The sequence below is a fragment of the Acanthochromis polyacanthus genome, chromosome 23 (genome assembly GCF_021347895.1).
Source record: "Acanthochromis polyacanthus isolate Apoly-LR-REF ecotype Palm Island chromosome 23, KAUST_Apoly_ChrSc, whole genome shotgun sequence".
NCBI lineage: Eukaryota > Metazoa > Chordata > Actinopteri > Pomacentridae > Acanthochromis > Acanthochromis polyacanthus.
Genome location: NC_067135.1, coordinates 23,751,677 through 23,776,044, shown reverse-complemented (window position 1 = coordinate 23,776,044; position 24,368 = coordinate 23,751,677). Strand labels below are relative to the sequence as shown.

At 39.0% G+C, this 24,368-nt stretch overlaps 1 protein-coding gene across 1 annotated transcript in view; it reads right to left on the bottom strand.

The window, feature by feature from the left end:
* Window positions 1–24,368, bottom strand: part of si:dkey-172j4.3 (diacylglycerol kinase delta) — a 112,456-nt gene that overhangs the window by 27,349 nt on the left and 60,739 nt on the right. Inside the window, exons 4-15 of the mRNA XM_051944144.1 lie at window positions 18,136–18,246; window positions 17,862–17,942; window positions 16,942–17,046; window positions 14,902–15,034; window positions 12,872–12,978; window positions 12,481–12,606; window positions 9,597–9,699; window positions 8,099–8,258; window positions 7,888–7,996; window positions 6,762–6,901; window positions 2,778–2,865; window positions 796–887 (exon numbers count right to left, since the gene is read on the bottom strand). Of these exons, the coding sequence (XP_051800104.1) occupies window positions 796–887; window positions 2,778–2,865; window positions 6,762–6,901; window positions 7,888–7,996; window positions 8,099–8,258; window positions 9,597–9,699; window positions 12,481–12,606; window positions 12,872–12,978; window positions 14,902–15,034; window positions 16,942–17,046; window positions 17,862–17,942; window positions 18,136–18,246 (1,355 nt within the window). The remainder of the gene's footprint in view (window positions 1–795; window positions 888–2,777; window positions 2,866–6,761; window positions 6,902–7,887; window positions 7,997–8,098; window positions 8,259–9,596; window positions 9,700–12,480; window positions 12,607–12,871; window positions 12,979–14,901; window positions 15,035–16,941; window positions 17,047–17,861; window positions 17,943–18,135; window positions 18,247–24,368) is intronic.

Sequence of the window (24,368 nt, the reverse complement as noted above, 5' to 3'; positions counted from 1 at the left end):
CAAGATTTATGACTTTAAAACTGACATACAGCAGCAGAATGTCAGTTCTAACCTCAAGAACATCCAGGCTAGCTCTTAAGTCATTTTGTTGTTGGTACATGTATGACGTCTTCAGGTTTAGCCTAACTCATCTGTCTTTACAGTCTGATGTAGGTCAGTAGCAGCTCATTGTTAATGCTTAAAGCAAACCATTAGAGTCTGACAGAACTCTTAGATTACTTAATGCTTCCTTAACACATTTATAACAGTAACTGATATTAATGTGAGGTAAAATTCAATCTAATCTGCACGTACATCAATGCATCTTTGTATTTCTATGACACCAAGTGAAGACATCCAAGTAGTGAACATGTTTATTCAATAAACGCTGATGGAATCTTTAAATTAATGCTATTTGTGATTGTTTCTCTTGACCCTTAGCAAACCAAAACCTGACAAAACCCTTCAAAGACCCACATTTATACAAGCCACGGCGCGTTGTCTTGGTGTAGCATTTCCGTGAAAATCCACTTTCAGTTGGAGGTGTTTAAATGTCTGAACGACAATCGGCGTCGCACTCAGAACGATGGAGGTAAGTGCTCCGTGATGGATGGTGAACTTTTCCCAGAGGGCGACTACTAATGCACCGAGGATGACCCCGAAACCCTGATTCATCCAACTCCTTCACTCATACACTTCAGCAAACAAAAAAAAAAATCAATACCTGTTGACCCGACACTCACTGCTCCTCTTTCTCTTAACATTTATCTTTCTACTTTGCTTTATCTTGCTGTTAAAGGAATTCAAGTCACGTACTTGGCGGAGGAAATGACGTCGCTGTGTTTGTCCGAGTCCAGGATTTTGGCAAGATGGGAGGCCACGGAGTCGGCATACTGAGTGATGTGGACCTGAAACACAGAGAAAGGCTCCTTTAACTGTAGGAAATCTGCATCGGCTTTACACTTTGTTGACATGACTTTGTAGGGCAATGTGCATTTGATTCGTAATTAAATAATCAATCCAAACTTTCTATTGACACACCAGAATGTGTCAATAGAGCTTTAATCTGTACATGTGGTTCAATTTATATAGACTATCATGCAAATGTTTGTGGTCTTTCAGACAATCTCACGTTTTCCATGAAAATTTACACTTTTATTCATGTGTTAACATAACTGTACAAGGGTTTTCTAATCATCAGTTAGCCTTTCAACACCATTAGCTAACACAATGTAGCATTAGAACACAGGAGTGATGGTTGCTGGAAATGATCCTCTGTACCACTACGGAGACATTCTATTAAAAACATGGCACCAGGATGCACTATGGGAAGAAGGCAAGCCGGCGGAGGCAGTGTGATGCTTTGGGCAATGTTCTGCTGGGAAACCTTGAGTCCTGCTATCCGTGTGGATGTTACTTTGTCACGTACCACCTACCCAAGTAGTTTTAAAGTCATTTGGGGCGGCTGTGGCTCAGGTGGTACAGCGGGTCGTCCAATGATGGAAGGGTCAGCGGTTCAATTCCCACTCTGTCCTAGTCATGTGCTGTTGTGACACTTTACCCGCCTTGCCTCCAGTGCTGCTCTCACACTGGTGTATGAATGCATGTGAATGTTGGTGATGGGCGTGGATTGGCAGCCACGCTTCCGTCAGTCTGCCCCAGGGCAGCTGTGGCTGCAAATGTAGTTTACCACCACCAGAGCGAGAATGTGTGAGTGAATGAATAATGGATCCATCGTGAAGCGCTTTGAGTGCCTTGAAAAGCGCTATATAAATCTAATCCATTATTATTAATATTATTAGTGGAGTCCAGATACCACAGAACACCTTCAGGGGAGTCTAGTGGAGTCCATTAGACTGGTCAGGAATCGACACATTATTAGGCAGGTGGTCATAATATGGATGCACAGTGACTTGGTGGTTACCACTGTCATCTTACAGCTAGAAGATCCCTGTTCGCGTCCCAGGATCTTTCTACGTGGAGTTTCCATGTTCTCCCTGTGCATGCGTGGGTTTTTCTCTGGGTTCCTCCAACAGTCCAAAAACATTTAGAATAGTGTTACTTTTTAGCCGACAACTAAGTAAGGAAAGGCTGGTTTTACTTTACTTAGTTGTCGGTTAAAAAGTAACGCAATTCTACAGTAAGAAACGACAAAACTAAACATAATCAAACAAGTCCAAAAATATGCTGAGGTTAACGGATTACTCTAAATTGTCCGTAGGTGTGAATGTGAGAGTGATTGTTTGTCTCTATATGTAGTCCTGTGGCAGACTGTTAGCTGGGATAGACTCTCCACCACTCTAATGATTATTAATCTGTGTATAGATAATGGACGGATGGTCATAATGTTAGGCCTGATCAGTGTATGCTACCCTGTAACAGCAGACCCTTCAGCAGCTACTTCTTTTCTTATTAAAGTTTATCAGGGCTCAAAAAATACGTTGTCAAACTGGAGAAAGCGGAGCAACGACATCTCATGGAAAACAAACAAAAACAAACATGTGACTGTGAGGTAAGAGCTGGATTATGCGGCTGTGAACTGATTTTCACTTTTTAACCACCTTCGGAAGCCGAGATGCAGAGCTCAGCTGGAAATCACAACACAGAGCTGTCCTCCGTCGATATCTGCACCGCTCCCCGCGGCCGAGGTCTGATTGCTTTGGCTTCCACCTGCCAGGTTCAATTGATTCTCAGCGGATGTTTTCCCAAAATAATTTCTCGGGAGCCTGAATGCTAAGGCTTTTTATGGACACCATCTGTCGCAGGGCAGACGGCGTCCTGGAAGTCGGTTCATTTACCTGTAGAGGAGAATCTAGGCCGTCGTCCTCCTTCACCATCGGCGTGTGTTTATTGGTGGCGGGGACCTCGTAAGTCATCACGCTCCATCTGCAATGGAGGGAAGGTTTATTAGCGGCTAATCAGATCGAGATAAGACACCGGAGGCAGGGAATGGAAACACCGGCCGTCTACCTGTGATTTCACTGGAGATAGGAGAAAATAAAGTCACCTGCAGTTCAAGGTAAAGAGAAGCTGCAGCACACCAATAAGCTTCAGCAAACATTTCCTCTAACAGCAGCAACTGAGCTGTGGTTTGGATTAGCAAGAACAAACAACAGATGCAGGTGAAGCGATATTTTAACACTTCGATGCAAAAATCATCTGTTTTACGCTTCAAGTAACAACGGTGATGAACTATAATTATGATGTGAATTAGGAAATGTCCTGATGAGCTTCATCGTCTGTGGTTTATAGGTCAATCCTTTAGTGAAATAAAAGCATAAAATATTCCAATATGAGTTAAAGACCTGCATGTGTGAATAAAATACTATGAAATGTACTTAAAATATCAAAGATAAAAGCACAATTTATACTATAAAATGACACGTGATGGATATCTCACTGAATCTGATGATATTAGACATTATTGTATATCATAGTTAAAGCTGCTGTCCGGAGTTTGAATCGCAGCGTCTCCCAAAACATTGTTGGTCCCACCCTCCCTCTGATTTCGCCCCTTTATTTGTGCACGCGCGCAGTACATGAGAGGAGTGCCCGGAGTGCTGCAGCATCTCGCCTGTTTTGCTGTTTTCCCCTCTTCTACATTTAGTACATTTAGTAAATAATAAAGGAATTACGTTAGAATGCTGTATTGAGTCTAACTTGTCCTAATACCAAAATAACATGAATCTGCTAGGACGAACGAGTAAAGTTTCAATATGTGATTACACTCGTGTATCCCTCTCGATGACGTCGTTTATCAAACTTAGTGCATTTACGCGTGTATATGTGTTACATTGTTTATTTATTTCTATCTAGAGTTCAGAATTGCATGACTCCTCTGACGAAGAGTAAGTTCCAGACGCCCCAACATCTTCCTCCAGAGGTCGGGCATCTAGACGAAGCCGTCAGGCGGGCTATGGAGGCCGTGGTCGGGGAGCGAGGCGAGCACCCCGAGCCAAAAAACGTCCTGCAGTCTGTTGGCCTGACAAGCCGTGGGATTGGTAACTTTTCTGGAAGTTGCTGATCCCTGATGCTCTCTCCTTCACAAGCAAAACAAATGTGCTCGCGGTTGCGTAGTGCGTAGCTCGCCCACCTCTGCATGGGCTTGCTTGCTGTGCGCTTAACCGTTGATTGACAGCATGACAAAGCTGAAGCTCGAACTTGATTGGTCGGCAGCAACCGGCGCTTTTTGGAATAACATGGGGGTCTATGAGAGGAAGGCGGAGCTCAGGAATAAATTTTCATATCGCGTTATACTAACTTTATATTATAGTATCGAACTAGACTAACACATTTAAGCTTTGTTAAAAAATGATACATAAATTGAAAACAAACGGAAACTCCGGACAGCAGCTTTAAGTCTAGAACTGCATTTAATGATTATCATCTGTCCACTTTTGGATTTTGTAGGATTTGCTCAATTACAAACAAGCAAAATTACAGAAAAAAAAGCATTTAAAGCACATTGAAGAACAACAAATCAAACTTTCCACCAAATCCCCCCCATTTCTTTAAACTTACTGATGAATGTTGTTTTTGTACTACATTCTTAACTGAAAAGCTAAAAATATGAAAGTCCACCAGTAGAATGAAGCTTAACTTGCTCTTTCTGGCAGCAGTTTGTTAGATAAATGGGCACAAATGGTTTTTCCAAGCATCCCAGTCTGAGTTAATAATATTTATTAATATAAAATGAATAGAATTAATATAAAATAGCACATGTTCATCTTTTTTAAACTTAGAGGATACATTATGCATATTTTTCTTTATCTGTATTTATTGTGGTTGGAACTGAACTCTTTCTGCTGCAAAGACCAAATTTCCTCTTTGGGATTAATAAAGTATTTCTATTCTACTCTACGTGATGCACATCGTATTAAAAATGATAACACGACATTATTGTGGTGAAGCAGTATTGTTCTGCTGTTAACAGCCTTATTAACAGCTACATACGCAGTCTAGAACAGCATCTAAAGATTATTTTCACTGATTTTCATTTGGATTTTCTATGTTTTGCTAAATTCCAAACTGGTAAAATTACAGAAAAGAGACATTCAAAGCAAGTCGAACAACAACGATGCTGTGATTGTGACGTTTTTTACTTTAAATATAGGGTGTGAAATCAAACAAATCTAAATTTCCCACCAAAGTCTCCTCATTTCTTTAAACTTGTTGATGAATGTTGTTGAATTACATTTTTTTTTAATTGGGACAAATGGGCACAAATGGCGTTTGAGTCTGAAATACTTTGTGACTTAATACGGCGACATTTTTGGAGTTGAAACACGAGGCTGGAGCAGTAACTAATCAGGAAGATGAAGTTGATGATGTGCACTTTTACAGTCCAGTGTACACGTCTGAAGTGTTACTCACACAGTAAAGTATGTACAGCGTGTTCCATCGCCTTCACATTCCGATATGACGTTTATTGGACGACAGTAAAACACACTCAAAAGGCTTTGCTGTGACTGAATCCGAATACCTGCATTTAACATCCCCTTCTTTGGACTGCTTCAATGCCAATTTGTACTGCAACTGTGCAAGGGGGGCAATTAGTTTTAGTGATGCAGGTTTTCAACAAATCTTCAATAAATCATCATTTAAAAACTGCATTTTGTGTTTTATGGGTTATCTCTATCTGATATTCAATAAATATAAACACTAGTTTGATAATCTGGAACGTTTAAGTGTGAGAAATATGCAAAAATAGAAGATTTCTGTAAGTGGTAAATACTTTTTCACAGCAGGATTTGAATTCAAGCTCATTTAAAACAGCCTAATTTCACCAACATGCTGCACATCAGCAAAAAACAAACAAACTGAAAAACATCAATTTGTAAAGAATAAAAAGTCGGAGAGAATATTTTTAATGAACAGCACCACAAGCTGTAAGACTAAAGTTTCAGATAAAGTCAACATAAAGTACTGAGAATTAGAACCATTAAGAGCTACTAAAAGCCACTGTAAACATGCAAGTCTGGAGATTTTCCCTGAAAATGTCAATTTTGTGGCACCTTTGAAGAGCTAAAAGCAGATTTTCTGAAATTCTGAGAGTCTTCAAATTTACAAGTTTCATTCTTTTGAAATTCCAAAAACCTTCTCTGTGAAAATGGAAAAAAAACCAATATGAGCTGTGATATTTTAGAATTTAATCTGGAAACCAGAAGCTACGTTGGTATTAAGAACAGATTTGAACTCTTATGTGACCTAGAAGAAATTAAACTTTACTGAACAGTCTTTAGAACAGAGGTTGCCGCCATTTTAATCCTCTTTTAAAACCAATAATCGTCTACTTGCGACTCTTTCTAAGTTATATTTCCTCAGATTATTCAATTTGAACATCCCCTAAAGGCTCGAATCTATAAAAGCATTCAGTTTCTCACAAATTATGTGAAAATATATGTTTCTGTGAAGCTGGAATGACTCAACACTGCCTGATTTTTAGTTTGTCCACACGAAAACACGTCAGTTGTCTCTTATGCAACGGAGCTGCTTCACTTTGATCACAGCTGTGACATTTAACGTTTCTTTTAACATTATGCACGTGTCCCAGAGGCATAAACAGAAATGAATAGCCTGTAGTGCTTTCAGCCAATTATCTTTATCGCTTTTGCCGTTGCTAGCTCACGTCTGCTGCCCTTTAAAGAACCAAACAGTACGGAAATTGAAAGCAGATGTATTTTTCCCATTCATTTATTCATTAGGAATTCCCGCCACAACTCCCAGAACAGATTTTAAAGAAGCGGCGCTGACCGACCCGCCCTGCTTCCCTCGGTTCTTACCGGTCCAGCATCTTGGTGGTGGCTCTCTCCAGCTTCTCCAGGATCTGCAGCAGCTGAGCGTCGTCGTCGCAGAGGCCTCCCCATCCCAAAACACGAGCCAGATCGTTCCCTGTTCCCAGAGGCAGCACGCCGAGCTGACACTGCAAACACATGGAAAGTCAGACGATGAGAATGTAAAGCAACACACAGAGCCGTGCAAAAGTATTTGCCCCCTGCAGAAATTTTCTTTTTACATATTTGTCACATATAAATGTTCCAGATCAAAGAAAAGCCAAGATGATGATTTAATTTATTGTCCAGTCCATCTTGCTCTACGTGAACAACAAATTGCCCCTTTAGCTACCAATCTACCAAATGACCAAATTCATTCATCAGGTGGGTTCAGTTTCTCCATCCACACTCACATATGATTACTGCCAGGCTTGTTGAACCTAAACATCACTAAATAGAACCTGTCTTCATTGTGAAGTAGATAAAGGCTCTGAAAAAGCAGCACATGATGCCACGTTCTGAAGAGATTCAAGAACAGATGAGGAACAAAGTCATTGCTGAGCGACTGTAAAACTACTGTAAACATGTACGTCTTTAGATTTTTCCCCTAAATATAAATAAAGAAGGAAACATTTATTGCAAAGCTTTGAAGCAGCGACCACAAAGATTCTATATTAAAGTTTTTAGCTAAATTCAGACTAAATATCTGCTGAAAGTCCATCATTCTACCCTGCAGAGACAGAAACCAGCTAACATGCTCCAGCTGACCCTCATGTTCAGCGCTTCATCTGGATCAAATCTGATTCGATGCAGAACTCGAGTATTAATTGACCATAAACGCTGTGATCATGTAGTGCAGCGCTCGTTTATGTGGATTAATTCACCAGCATTAATGAATTCGTTCAGGTAATCAACTCTGACATCCTTCCCTTCTCTCTCCTAACAACCGTTTTCCTTCTGGCCAAGTAAGAATGATCGGTTTATACTCGTCAGGTTTCATTTTAGATGTGAGGACAACGGCCGGCTACAGACCCCAGGAGAGCACAGGTGAGAGATGAGGCAAGTCTTTGTTTTCACCAGCTTCCACATCAGGATTATATCATCCTCCTCCTCCTCCTCCTCCTCCTCCTCTCACCTGTTTGTGGAGGTTGAGTTTATCCAGCTCTGAGAGCACCCAGCCCACGCTGCCGTCTCCTCCACATACCAGGATACGAAACGTCACAAACTTCTGGAAAAGGCGAAGGCTGAGCGAGGACAGAGCAAAACATGACAGCTAGAAGTCACGGGGAGGCAGCAGGAACAAACTGTTTATGCCAATTTTCCAGGAATGATTCAGGTTAAAGTACCCGAGCTCTGGTCCTCCGTTCATCAGGTCGAAGACTTGAGCCGGGTTCAGGAGCTGCTTGAACTTGCGGAGGAACTTCACCCCCTGGTTGTCTCCGCTTTTGGAGTTGACGAGGACCAGGAGAGGGCTGGAGCACGACGCCGAGGTGGCCTTCCAGAAGCCTGAAAGGAAGGTTGTAGTATAGAAAAAAGCAAATTCTGCTTAAAAATTGACAAATATGTTAAAGTGTTCTTTTATAGTCAATTTTTTCCCCTCATAACTAATCCAAGAGTTGATGATGAATTTGGAATTTTAGTGTATAAAAAAGGCAAATTCTGCTTAAAATTTCACAAGAAAATGTATAAATTTCCATTTATCCTTGTAAAACTCATCCAAGAATCCAAATCCTGATGATGATTTTTTTTTTTTTTTTAGTGCAGAAATGCAGAAAATTCTTCCTAAAATTTAACAAAAATGTTGAAATTTCCTTTCATCCTCAATTTCCTGCTAGTAAAGAATGCTAGTTCTGATGACAGATTTTGGCTTTTAGTGGAGAAAAAAGGCAAATTCTACCAAATCTTTGCCAAAATGCTGAAATTTCCTTTTATCTGCGTAAAACTCATCAAAATATGCTAGTCCTGATGACAGATTTGAATTTTAGTGTAGAAATGCAGAAAACTCTGCAGAAAATTTGACAAAAATGTTTAAATTTCCTCTTAAGTTCAGTTTATTTCTTTGAAAACTCATCAAAAATGTTAGTTTTGTTGACATATTTAGAATTTTAGTGTAAAAATGAGGCAACTTCTTCCTAACATATGTCAAACACACTGAAATTTCCTTTTATCCTTAGTTTTATTGTAAAACTCATCCTCAAATGCTAGCTCTGATGAGAAATTTGAGTTTTACAGTAGAAAAAAGGAAAATTATGCTTACAATTTGACAGATGTCTTGAAATTTCCTGTTTTCCTCATTATTTTTCCTCATAAAAAGCATCAAAGAATGCTAGTGGGGAAAAACATTCTACAAAAATTTTCCAAAAATGTTGAAATATTCTCTTTTTTTCCTTGTAAAAGTCATCCAAGAATGCAGGTTCTGATGATAGATTTTGAATCTTAGTGTAGAAATCAGACAAATTTTGCATAATATTTGACAAATATGTTGAAATTTTCTCTTATTCCTCAGTTTTTTCCAGATAAAACCCATGAAAACATGCTAGTTCTGATGAGATTTAGAGTTTTATTGGAGAAATGCAGATAATTCGGCATAAAATTTGACAAGTATGTTGAAATTTCCTCTTATTGTCAAGACTTTCCTTGTAAAACTCTTCCAAGAAAGCTACAGTTGCTGTTTTTCTGTATCGTAAATGTAAGGAACCGATGAGTGAAAGCTGAGGATTTACGTGTACGTACAAACTGGAAGTGAATCCAACATCCCTGAACTTTGGCCTGCTGTTCAATGCCATGAACAAAAGAGTGTGTGCGTTGGTGTGCACAGAAGTGTGTGTTTGTTCGGCGTCTCACCGTCAGAGTCGATGCTGTTGAGTGCAGTGGGAGGGATGATGGACACCCGATACTGACCCAAAGGACACACCTTCCCCATTTGTTCCTTACAGCTGCTGTGGACCTGTGAATGCACACAACACATTGAGTCAGTGGTCTCCATAGTAATTCTATATTTCTGCAGAAGCAGAAAGGTCATTACGTCCCTCTGAAACCCACCAAATGCCAGTTCTGTAACCTTTACAAATGCCACTCTGATTCATTTGTGTGTACCGAGGATAAGGCTTAGATTTGCTCTAAACGTTCAAAAAACATCGCTGTCTTTGCTAAGTGGAAGAACAAGGTTACATCTCTGTGACGGTGTGTTTTGGTTTGTGTCTTAAAGGACAACTCCACTGCACTTTTCTGCTTCATTAAGTCCTACCACAATGACTGCGTTTATATGCAGTCAAAAATCCTTTTGTTAACCGGAATATTGGCAATAACCCGGTTGCGTACGGCCATGTAAACACCCGCAAAAACCCGAATATGCTCATATTCCGATTTTTAAAAACCCGAATAAGACCCCTGGGTTACTCCTTTTCTAACCCGAATATCTCGTCATATAAACGCGCATCGGGATATCCCCATTGAAAGGAACATTCATTTGCGTTCTGCGCATGTTTCAACCAAAAGGAATCTTGGTCTTTTGAGTACGGGTAGCGTGGATAAGCACGACACAGCTCCGGCAGCATTTAATATTTCTTCTTCACGTTCTCTCCTTCTATTAATTAAAACTGTGAGGCCCAATAGTGTGAGGTACTGCTGCTGGGTCAACACGAGCACCAAAGCGCAAACAAAGGCGACTGCTATCGGCCCCGGACAGTTCATTTTCCACCACGTTGCTGCTGCTGTTGTTTTTGTCTTTGGGTACAGGAAGAAAACGGAAATGATACAATTTGCGTCATGACATTGTCTGCGCGTCCCGGTTTGGATGGGAATATCCCAATTGATGACGCTCCATGTAAACAGCAGTAACTCTGTCTGTTTATCCATGTAAACGGGTTATTCCAAATGTTTCAGAAACCGGAATATTGACCTTAACCCGAATATTGACTGCATATAAATGTACTCAATTGTTCTACAGATGCCATGTGAGTATAAATCAAATATTTTGAGACAAATGGTGTCTTCTGCACTCCTCGCCAAGTAAAGGGCATCCGTTCTAGACTGACTGGCTTCACGGTTTGTTGTCTTCTTAGGGCAGATTTTTTTTGCAGCCTTGTTTGTGCGGATACCACAAGTTCTATTTCCTGTACCATTAAAATAAAGGCGAAAAACTAAAATGACAATCTAAAACATACACCATAGATTCAAAAGTTTGGGGTCCAATTAGTTGCTCAAAAGTGAGTTAAAGTTGCTTTATATTTATTAAAGTTGTTCCATATTACAAAAGTTTGGGGTCACCCAAACAATTTCATGTTTCCATGAAAACTCACACTTTTATTCATGTGCTAACATAACTGCACAAGGGTTTTCTAATCATCAATGAGTCTTTCAACACCATTAGCTAACACAATGTAGCATTAGAACACAGGAGTGATGGTTGCTGGAAATGTTCCTCTGTACCCCTATGGAGATATTCCATTAAAAATCAGCTGTTTCTAGCTAGAATAGTCATTTAGCACATTAACAATGTCTAGACTGGATTTATCATTCATTTAATGTGTGAAAAAAGTGTGAGTTTTCATGACCCCAAACTTTTGAACAGTAGTGTACACTTACAGGAACTTTATGGAGACAAAGTACCAGCCTTGATTTCCCAGTTTGCAATGCTTTTTCCATTTTAAGGGCCTAATATTTTTTCGTTACCGTTTTTTGGACCATTTTCAGCAACATTGGACCACTTTTTAGTGATTATGGAGAAGTTTCAAGTAATTTTGGACAATTTTAAGTCACTTTGAGCATTTTGTTGTCATTTCAGATGCTGTTTTTCCAGACCCTCCTGATCTTAGAGCCATCACTCCTGTGTTCTAATGCTACATTGTGTTAGCTAATGGTGTTGAAAGGCTCATTGATGATTAGAAAACCCTTGTGCAGTTATGTTAGCACATGAATAAAAGTGTGAGTTTTCATGGAAACATGAAATTTTCTGGCTGATCCCAAACTTTTGAACAGTAGTGTTGGTCAACTTTAGCCAAAGTAGAGCAACTTTAACTAATTGGACCCAAAACTTTTAAATGGTCATATACTATGCCTTAGTGTCTTTTTAGTCTTCTGCCTTTATTTGATGCTAGAGGAAGGAGAACTTACGGTATCTGTCTGAACTAAACAACAAAAAGACAACATCTGCCCTCAGACAACAAATCCAGACAGTGTGGAACAGATGCCCTTTACTTGGCGAGGAGTGCAGAAGACACAATTTGTCTCAGAATACTTGATTTGTACTCATCTGGCATCTGTAAAACAACTGTGGTAGGAAGTAATGACACAGAAATTTGTCTGGGTGACGGTATGTTCTGTTGAGCCATTTAAGCTTCTGATTCATGCTGATTTGCATTGCACTCATCTGAAACTCTTGTTTCACTTTTGTTGACAGACTCACATTATTTCCTCAATAGCTGCTTTGTATTGAGACATTAGGTTCAGATCCAAATTTGATCAATTCAAAATTTTGGCTTCCAGCAGACATTGTGCTCTTCTACCCGCCAGAGAAATAATGAATTTGGACGACGTGATCAAACCGGACCGACTCTATCACCATGGATATCAGTGCATGTTCACCATCCATGAGGTTCCAACATTTATATAAAAACCTAAACTGAAAATAACTCCCAGCCGGCAGCGACGTCCGACATGAACTCTGACGCTGATCTGACGTGAAGGGTTTTTGACAGGGCAGAGGCTGAAAATCAATCCAACGTACGATGGCCTTGCACCAAAGGCAGCGCCAGTCCTGCAGCCGCCTCACGCTGCCACAGTTCTTATCACACACCACACACTTGGCGCTGACGGGCAGGTTGCCTTCCAGCCACTGGTGGGGCATCGACACCTGCAGAAATATGGAAAAAACACAAGAACACGAGGCATGAGCTGCAACGAACCGAGCGTCTTTAGCTTCAAAGACATCAGTGCCGTGTTATGCAAGTCTTGTATAACACGTCTTATAATCTGCCTCTTGTGTCTGTACGTTTACTGCACTCGTTAAAAAGATAGCTGAGAAGTACAGGGTAAACTGATTTACAGAGTTACCCAACATGTCATAAAGATGGATCTGTGTTCGCTAAAAAAACACATATTATTGTGTAACCTCTCACCCCTTCCTCGTCCTCAATGATGTCATTTCCTATGGAGGCCAGCGTGGTCCACTTGCAGTTGTTGGTGGAGCGAACTGCACAGCGCTTATGAGCCTTGAACTTACAGACTGCAGGGGACAGAATACAAAAGATTGATATCACATCACACAGAAGATGCAGTCTTACAGATCGACATTGTTTGACATTATGTACAGTGAAGCGCAAGAAAATCTACTATTGTTGCATATTTCTCACACTTACATGTTCCAGACAATTAGATTAATATTTGTATTTACTGAATATCAGACAGAGATAACCCACAAACCTGTATCACCCTGTGAAAAAGTAATTGCCCCCTTAAACCTAATAACTGGTTGGTCTCTTGGCAGCAACAACTGCAGTTAAATGTTTGTTCCAGCTTGTGATCAGTCTTTTCCATCACCATGGAGGAATTCTGCTCCACTCTTCTCTGTAGAATAGTTTGAATCCAGTCACATTAGATGGTTTTAGATCATAAACTGTCCTTTTAAGGTCTTGTCACAGAATCTCAATTAGATTCAAGACTTTGACTCCAGAACCTTCATTTAGTTCTTTCTGAGCCATTCAGAGGTGGACTTGCTGGTGGTCTTTGGGTCTTTATCTTGCTGCATAAACCATTAGTGTTGAGCTTTAGGTCATGAACTGATGGTGGATGTTCTCCAGAAGGATTTTCTGATAGAGAGCAGAATTCATGGCTCCATCAGTGATGACAAGTCGTCCAGGTCCTCCAACCATCACACTACCACCACCATGTTTCACTGCTGGTATCATGTTCTTCTTGTGGAATGCAGTATTAGCTTCACACCAGATGGAACAGACCCATGTCTTCCAGAAAGTTCAGTGGCATCATGTGCTGCTTTTTCAGAGCCTTTATCTACTTCACAATGAAGACAGGTTCTATTTAGTGATGTTTAGGTTCAACAAGCCTGGCAGTAATCATATGTGAGTGTGGATGAAGAAACTGAACCCAACTGATGAATAAATTTGGTCATTTGATAGATAAGGGGGCAATTACTTTTTCACACAGAGCAAAATGGGCTGGACTATTTTCTTTTAGTAAATACATTTTGTGCTTTTATGGATCGTCTTAGTCTTATATTCAAATTAGTTTGATGATCTGAAACATTTAAGTGAGACAGATGTGCAGAAATAGAAGATTTCTGTCGGGGGGGGGGGGGGGGGGGGGGACACTTTTTCAGTACACCAACTGTACGTATTCCACAGCCCTTTGAAGACATGACAACATTTCTGTGAATGTGCATTTCTGAACAGGTTTTCTTCACATCTGAATGTGCAAGTTGGTCATTTTTCCATAAAAGATGCTTCGGTAAACCTTACTAGCTCGAGCTAAATCACTTTGACCACTGAGCAAGCATGCAGTGTTATTAACAGGTATGCATGTAGGAAAAATATTGCAACTCTATGTTTCTGTCAACAGTTTGTCAGAAGAAACTGTAGGGAACTACAGTGATAGCATGAAACTGCTTACATTTTAATTAGAGAGCAGCTAGCACACACGTTTCATTATATGGCTTTTAACTGCAATACACTAGGACTTCTTGAACAAAAGCTTCACCCACTTTAAGTGTTTGAACAATTTCTTTCAGTTTATCAGCTTCTCTAAATGTTTAAATTTCTGGCTGGACACCAAATCAAGACGTAGCCTGAAAACCTATGACCTGGAAGAGCTGTACAGAGTTGAAATAAAAGGATATATGACTAACCTAGAGTAAATACAGAACAGCAATGTTTGCTGATAAACTTTCGTTCTTGATAAGGTTCACTGGAAGCCTCCCTCTACACCCTGTTAAGGTGTAATCAGACTTCTGCTGATAACGAGGAGACGGTTTTACACAACCGCTTCCACGGTGTTGATGTGTCAGTGAAAGCTGCCACACCTTGTAGAACAGACCCATAAACCTACTTCTTTACATCACGTACCAAGATGTTCCACTTTAACACTATACTTTCCACAAGAACTTCACATGTGTGGCTGCCATGTGTGGACGTACCTTCACAGGACAAGCCGTGGGAGGTGACGCCCGGCAGCGCCTCCCGACAGACGTTGCAGAAGGTCGGCCTGGCGTGGGAACAGGCGTACCAGTTGTGCATCCCAGAGAAATGCTCCATGTTGAACTGACTGGCCTGAGGAAGGAGAAACATGGAGGGAAAGAACAGCAACGTGAGCTACGGAGGTGGAAACACCAAAGGGCAAAGCATCGAACCAACCAGTGGGAGGAGAAAGCTTGAAAGATCAGACATTCAGTTTGTACAGCCAGAGGATGCACAAATACAAGAGTAACATGATGATCCTGGCTGTGCACGTGAAAGTCTGAAGAATGTTGAACATTCAAGTTTAGACTACAATAACAATACAACGCTCAAACTTTTCATTTACGTTCTCCAGCACCCCTAAAATGTCTAAATACACCAAAGTGTTACCTTTTTCTGGTCAATTTCCATATGTATTGGTCATATCTTTACACGTAAAGGACTGTAGGCAGAAATAAAGGTGGAGATAAATGTTTCCAAGCAAGGCAGCTCTGATTTAATGTTAATGTAAGCAAGTTTTATGATCATTTCTAACTTTATAGATGCAATATGTCTCAGGAATGTGTGTGTTTTTAATTATTAGGGTCAAAGCTCCAATGGTGCAAGGAACCTCTTGGAATGCAAAGAATTATTATTACTATTATTGTTGTTATTACTATTGGCCAACAAAAGTATTTCAAATTTGAAGACCTAAAAATACTAGAAAACATGTCAAAATTGGCACACACATCAGGACCGGCAACAAATTGGATATTTTAGGGGAATGGCACATGTGTGAGCAAAAATGACTCAATAGCGCTCCTGGAAAGTTGCAAAATTTCAAACATTCACTACAGCCAGCACGTGTGACATAGACTTATGAAATTTAGTACACATATGTAACTCGTCAAGACGCACAAAAATATATTTAACACCCATGCCCAAAACACAACTGGAAGTCAGCCATTTTGACTTGTGCATAATATTTTGGAAAATTTTGGGTAATTTTTGGACATTTTCAAATGCTATAAACTCAAATGGGGTAATCCCGACAAAGGTCAAGTTTAGCCAGGATGTGCAGCAGGCATGGATGATCAAAAGTAATCAAAATGCTCCACAGAAGTCTTCGTGGAAATGGCAGCCAGTGGAATTTCCATGTTTTGCCATCAAACAGGAAGTGCTGTGTAACTAGCCTGTACATGCTCCAATCTGCCTCAAACTTCACATGTTTGATCAGAGGCCCACTCCAATCACATCCATAGGCCAAAATAGTCAGTCACAGCGCCATCTGGTGGACAAGCTTGGATTTGCTGACCAGTAAGTTGAGAAGGAAGCTGTAATTTACAAACGCCCCCTAAATGCATCAAATGCACAGAGAAGTCTCTCTTCTCCAATCTCAGTTACTCCTGCAACTAAAAAAATTGAAGAGTGAAATAAGGCGCTCAAATGCCAGATTCAAACCAAGCTCCCTCTAGAAAACAAACTCTTTGTGACTTTTCATGAAGTTCTGTCAGGCTTATTTAACTGCAGCTACACTCACATGAGCTGGGAATAACTAGGGATAAGGAAAAGACAAAAACTAAAATCTATTGGAAAAGGCAAGGAACGCTTAAAGCCTATAAAACAGAGAATATCAGCTCAGCTCGCAGCTGACTGTCTTCAGCTCTCTTTATAGCCTATTAAAGCTAAAGCTCTGATTTTATGAGCGACATCAATCTGTTGGCAAAGAGCTGAAATGAGAAGCAGAAAAGAAAATGAATGAAGAAACAGGGAGGTGGAATACACAGAAAGAGATTATTTCTGCCAAAAAACAAATTTAAAAAAAAACAAGACAAGGTGGATCATTTATGCCCAGAACAGACGGATAAAGAATTGAAGCCTGTTTCCCTCAAAACAAATAAACCGCTCATGACCAGCTTTTATCAAACGATCATCAGTTTATTCAAGGTTACTCTGATGCCAGCCAATAGAACAAACAATACCGTGAATACATAAAAAGATGGAGCGATGAGAGCACTAACCTCGTAGGTTTCCCATTTTTGGACGGATTTGAGAGCAGTGATCCAGTCTTCCATCTCCTTCCTGCTTTCGGCACATAACATCAGTTTACGAAATGGAGTGATCACCTGAGAACCAGAGGATGAAAGTGTGGGCTTAGCGACTCTAGGTATTGGATTTATTGTTACTCTGTATCGCCTCATTATTGGTGTTATGGTGCTAAAACATGCTAGCAGCTAGAATTGTTCTCTGAGCTTAATGGTCCACACTGATGTGCCCCACTGTCTTTGGTATTTTAGCATGGTGTCATTTGCTAGTTAGCATCAAGCTGCAAATTGAGGGAAAAAAAACAACAACAAAAGCAGCAATGTTGAGCCACAAACTGCAGTTCCTCGAATGGCCACTTGAGGCCAACTCCAAAGGCAAGTCAACATGTTTATAGTCTGATAAAAGAAATAAAGCAGTTCTGGTCTCTACAGATCATTTCTGTGTTCATGTTGACTGTAAATGGTTTGAATTTTTATGTAACTCATCCATTGAAATCTCAATAATGCGTAAAGTTATGTATACTCATGGCACCCCATAGCCTACATTTGAATTCTTCCTTTATCTCCACATGTGGTTAAAAGCAAGTTTTGGAGAAATCCAGATTTCGACCTGATAATGCAGTGGCATCAGTTCTTACAATTTTTCTTGATGTCTACCTGAAGTGATGATATTTAAGTTTGGACCACAGTTTTGGATGGAAAAAAAAAAAAAAAAAAAAAAAAAAAAAAATCGATATTTTCCACTACGACGCATGCCAAAAATGACAACTGCTTCATCTGTTTCAGAAATAACTCAAGTCTAGGATTCTTAGCTAGAAACCTATTTCCCTTCTGTCTTTGAAAACCAAAGCCAAATCTGAAATGCCTCCATCCACATTGGGTCATTTTTGACTCACTGTGAAGCTGTTGTTGATGTTCTTGGTGCTGGTTTCAGCCACGCTGGCATCGGAAAGGTCCACTTCATCAAAAATCAGGGACTGATGGGGAAACAAAGAGACAATACAACCATCAGCTTGTCTTTTTTGACACCTTGCACTCACATAAAACCTTGAATCTGCTGCTGCTGCTGGTAATTATGGTTTCTTATAAAAACATTTTGTTCATGCAGACTTAAAAAGAGAGATTCTAATCATCAAAAATATCTCCATTCAGCCTCACACGTGTCCATACCTTGCAGTCTTTGGCATAGTAGAGGGTCCTCCCTCTGAGTTTGAAGTACCTCCTCTTCCACCTCTGGAAGGAGCTCGTCTGCTTTAACAGGATTCCCTCCTTCACACTTTTCTAGAGTCAGAAAAAACACAAAGAGGATGGACGGGGGAAGATAAAACAGACGTTAGTACATTCAAATCCTCAGAACAATTGTAATTTGTATTTTTTGTGTCTTTTTATAGTTGTTTTTTTTTTTTTTAAGTTATGTGTCTTATTGCAGTCGTTTTGTCTCTTTACTGTTTTGTGTCTTTCTGTAGTTGTTTTGTGTCTCTTCATAGTTGTTTTGCGTCTTTTTGTAGTCTTCTCATCAGTCGCTTTGTGTTTTTGTAGTTGTTTTGCATCTTATTGCAGACATTTTTTGTCTCTTTACAGTTGTTTTGTGTCTTTTTGTAGTCATGTTGTGTCTCTTCATAGTTTTGCTTCTTTTTGTATTTGTTTTGTGTCTTTTTGTAGCCGTTCTGTGTCTCTTTGTAATCATTTTCTGTCTCTTTGTAGTTGTTTTGCATCTCTAGTTGCTTTTATAGTTTTTTTGCATCTCTTTGTAGTTCTTTTGTCTTTCTGTAGTCATTTTGTCTTTCTGTAGTTGTTTTGCGTCTCTTCTTCGCTGCTTTGTGTTTTTTATAGTTTGCTGTTCTTCTTGGAGTTCAAACGTAAACAGAGCGAGATCAGTCTGGATAATGTCACTGGGATGGCTTTCTTTAGTCAAACACACAGCAGAAGGAGAGAGAATAGACGAGTAGCGAGGTGGAAATCTGTCACGATAACAGACAGACGCATTAACTCAGAGGATGATAACTGTTTTTCTGCATTTACAAGCACCTTTCAGCTGCTAATCTATGATCAGATGAGGGGAAAGTCAGTAAATCTTTTCTAAAAATAGCACACACATCTATTAAATCTGGAAATGAGGAAGTTCTGCAGAGTGTCAGTATGCAGGAGAGTTATTTCCACAGTAATGATACACTGATGAGGTGATGCACCCAGCAGGACGTAGAGATTATTACCACAGTCAGAACACATGATTTAACTGATTTACTGGCTGCTGATTCTATTGTAGAGACACTTACTGTCCTCCATCCTCATCTGTGCCTCTGCTTATCGGCACTCATTCTCTATCTGAGTACATGCCCCGAGACACAATGCACCATGGGTAATCAATCTGAGATAGGACATCGGGGGTCGTCATGGAGATCATCATTTCTCGAACACACTCACACAGATACCATCTTAGGACTCCGCTCACGTTTGCGACGGCTCCCTGCATGCCTTCACATTTGTCACCGAATGTGGCGGCATTCCTGCATGAAACGCCACGGCAACCTGTAGACCGGCAACCACGACAACCTGTAGACCAGGGGTGTCAAACTCAGTTCCTGGAGGGCCACTATCCTGCATGTTTTAGATGTTTCCCTCTTCCAGCACACCTGATTCAAATGATCAGCTTATCATCACGCTCAGCAGAAGCCTGATAAGGAGCCTGATCATTTCAATCAGCTGTGTTGGAAGAGGGAAACATCTAAAACATGCAGGATAGTGGCCCTTCAGGAACGGATCTTGACACCCCTGCTGTAGACCAGCAGCCACGACAACCTGTAGACAAGCAACCATGACAACCTGTAGACCAGCCTTCACAGAAACCAGTAGACCAGCCTCAACAGCAACCTGTAGACCGGCACCAACGGCAAGCCGGCTGAAACCATGCAGCTGCATTTTCTGGTAACAGGAACCACAGTTAACTGATGAAGGGAAGTTCACACAAACAGAAATGATAAAAACTGGAAGTATTTAATGACGTTTGTGTAACAACATCCAAATAATACCGTTAAAACTGCTTCTATTTAAAGCTTTCCCGTTATATAAAATGAAGAGATTTTTCTACTATTTTTTTTGGTTTAGCAGAAACTGCTTTTATTCACTGCTGTCCCTTTAAAATACAAAATAAACATATTTTTCTCATTTTTTTTTAGCAAATCTGCTTCAATTTAACACTTTCTCTTTTTCTAAAATACAAAATGAACAGATTTTTCTATTTTTATTTTTTTGCAAAACCCGCTTCCATATAATTATAAAATACAAAATAAACATTTTTCTAGCATTTTAATTTTTTTCGAGCAGAAACAGTTTCTATTCAATACTTTGTTTATATAAAATCAACAGATTTTTCTCAAATTTTTTTTTAGCTTCTATTTAATGCTTTACAATAAAATTAAAATACTAATTTAAGAGATTTTTGCATTATTGTTTTTGCAGAAACTACTTCTACTTAATGCTTTCTCTATATATAAATTCCAAAATCAACATATTTTTCTATTATTTCCATTTTTTAGTAGAAACTGCTTTAATTTAATTATAAAATACAAAATAAAAAGATTTTTTTTTACTTTTTAGTTTTTTTTATTTTAGCATAAACCACGTACTTTTCCCTAAATATATAACAGTTTTTTTTCTACAATTTATTTTTAGCAGAAACAGTTTCCCTTTAAGTACAAAATGAATCAATTTTTCTAGTATTTTCTCTTTTTTTTTTTTAGCTGAAACTGCTTCTATTAAATGCTTTTCCTTTATATAAAATAAACAGATTTTTCTATTTTATGTTTTTTTGCAGAAATTGCACCTATCTACTGCTCTCCCTTCATACAAAATGAACAGATTTTGTGCTATTTTTATTTTATTCTTTTATATTTTAACAAAAACTGCTTCTATTTAACGTTTTTCCTTTGTATAAAATACAAAACTAGCACATCTTTAGAGAAAACGAAACAGGAAAAATACAGTAAATGTGTCCTATATGATTAGATACAGCTGAAAATGACTAATCATGCGGCGCTTTAGAAGCTTCCAGGACAGATGACGGCGCTGCAATCACAAAACATGACTCAGGTCGTCCAATCATCACAGCCGTAGTTTACTTGACATCATCTGAAACCTATATTCTTGCACAAGCAGCGCCACGACATACATAAACCACGCTGTAAAGTACATAGACGTGTTTTAAAGGTGTTCTGAGCAACAGTGAGATTACAGAATGAACTCTGCTTTAAATGAGTCACTGATGAGCAAATTAAATTACAAGCAATCACGTTTATCATTCAGTAAACTGATTTTTGGAAGATTTCTGGTTTGTTTTCCATTAAATCCTGCAGAACAATGGACAAATCCTAAAAGCCGTGAGCATTAAAAAGCACAAGGGTTGGGTTTTTACAGACTATTTTGCCAACACAGACTGATATAAGAGAGAAAATCAAACAGAAAATGCTGGAGAGGATATTGTTTTTGCTATCTGCTCATCAGTAGGACACTGCTCAACACACAGAATAGGCACTGACAAAAGACTTGGTGGTGCCTTCCATGGCAACGCTGTGCTGTTTTTGTAGCATAAACTACTTCACTTCTTCAGCCCAAACTTGCCCGAGAGCAGTCGGCTCAGCAGGAGCTTGGCAGGATCTCCAGATCAGAGGTTCCTGCCTGGAGGGAAAATTCAAGATCCAGACAAGTCTGGCAGGATCTTGAAGACGCTGTCACGCGTCTGGCAAGACGCGTGACAGCTACTGACATGCCACAAGCTGACGACAAAGGAAGAATGTATGTGAGAGACCAGGAAACAAAATGCTAATCTGATGACGGAAACTCTTACCAGCTAGATTTAGATCATCAGTCATCCAAAGTAGCAAACCAACAGTCGTTCCATCCATCACCCAATGGACAAACCCATTAAATGCATACCCATCGACAGAAACACTGATTAGGTATTAGCACGTTAAGACAACATCAACAAAAGTCGATCATCATACTGAATCTACATCAGAGGCCATCAGCCACAGATAAATCAGACATTTTACATACAATGACCCAAACACACCACCTAACCCAACTTCTACCACGTGTTAGTGTTGGCTTTTTTGCTCGCCTACTGTACTTCGGTATGTTAGCATGGTGTCATTTGCTAGTTAGCATCAAGCTGCAACTTGAAAACCAACAAAACCAGCATTGTTGAGCCAAAAACTGCAGTTCCTTGAATGTCAACTTGAGGCCAACTCCAAAAGCGAGCCAACCACCGTAGACCCCGATGTTCAAATGTCCAACTTTACAGCAGAAATAAACATGCTTACAGCCGGATATTAAAAGCTGTTTTGGTCTCTACATCTAATCACTGTGTTGATGTGGATTTTATACAACTCTTCCACTGAAATCACAATAAGAAGTAAAGCTATGTAGAAACATGACATCCTACAGCCTGCATTTGATTATCCCACTATATGTGGTTAAAAGCCAGTTTTGGACAGATCTAAACGCTGACCTGATAATGCCACGACATTAGTTTTTACAGTTTATCTCCATGTGAACCTGAAATCATGATATTTAAATTTGGACTACAGTTTTGGATGGACGCATGCCACTAGCATAGCCAAAAATGCTAACCATTTGTGTCTGACTTGGATTTTAAGCTGGAAAACATGTGGTACTTCTACCATTTTTATATAATCTGTATGGTTTTGTGCTCAAGTTTGTAAGCAATTTAGATGCTGAAAATGACGTGTAATCCGTATAGTCAATGGACGTTCTGTTAAAGTCAACATGGGTTGGCAAACAGAACGGGACATTGTACCTACAATTAATAACTATTATGTTTGTGATACCTTTAATTTTAAATCCAGATCATCAAACTCCCCAATAAATGTGTTAAATGTTTGGGGTTTTTTTGGCCACATTGTATATAAATTTAGCTCGTGGAATATGTTTTAATGAAAAAAAGTTTTAGCAAAAGTCCTCAATCCATGAGTTACCCTAGTTTTAATTTCTAAGTCTTTAAAATATCTGATGAAAAGATGAACAAATGGGCAGATGTGGCCAGATAGTTTACATTTCTTTGTACATTAATAAAAGAAGTTGAAGTAATGTGCGTAGCTCTATAGTAGCATAGTGTACTGTCATTAACCAGAGATCCCAGAGTACAACAGAGAAAGAAATTCACATCTTCAGCACCTGGCCTTGCTGTTGGATTACATTTTCATGATCTCTTTCACAATATCTCATCTTCCAGCTCCTCGTTTCTGCAGCCTTAAACCCGTAACCTCTCCGTCTTTGTCCCTTTGTTTGCATTTCTCTTTCAGCTGCATTATTTCTGCTCAGTATCTCGGTTAAATGATCTCATTGTTACTCCATGTAATCCGTTTTCCCTCCTTTATCATATGCGTTTCTTTCTCTCTGCTGGTCTGTGTTTGCAGAACGGCCTCGGCTGGAAATAAAAGGAGGCGCTGCCCAGTCAGTGATGAATCCAATTCAACGCTCCATCGCAATCTCATTTCTCTCTGCTGCCTGCCGTCTCTAAACGTGTGATATCTGCCTGGTAACGACACGTATGGCCTCCTATGCTCTCCACCTGCACGTTTCTTCTATGAATAATATCAAACACCGCTGGAAAAAGCAGCAGATTTCTCCATCTTATTAAATTACAATAATATCAAGCTACACCAATGAAAAATTCATTCATTTACATGATGGTTAAAAAAATTAATAAAAACATAAAAACAGGCAGTAACTGTAAATATTTGCTCATATTAAAAATCTGCATTTTATAAATAATAATTTTGTGTTTTTTCAATATTGTTTAGCTGTAAAATTACAGTTTTTCTTAAATCATCAAAAATATTGTTTAAAGATATTTTTGGTTACTAAAAAAAAATTAAAGAATGTCTAATATTTCAATTTCTAATGAAAAAAACCCCATTAATTTGCATGATGACACAAGAAATTAAACTAAAAACATAGAATCAGGCCACAACTGTAATTTACTTTCTCATTAAAAATGTGCATTTTTACAAATAGTAATTATTTTTAACATTGATTAGCTGTAAAACTACACAGTAGTGCCTGTCTAAAACAGCAAAAATCTTTATTTTACAGATATTTATTGTTATTTAAAAAATATTAGATTTAATAATAATTGTAAATTATTCCCATTTACATAATATATTATTTTAAACATCTTTTGGCTGTAAATTTACACAGTAGTACCTGTTTAAAAAGAAAAAAAAATCTTTATTGTACAGATATTTTATTAGAAAAAAGTTACATTAAATATTGAATTAAAATGGAAATAATTTCAAATTTTAAAAAAATATAGTACTACTATTATTACGACATTATTATTATTTTTTTTTTTTAGCAAATTTCTCCCATCCTGTTAAATTACA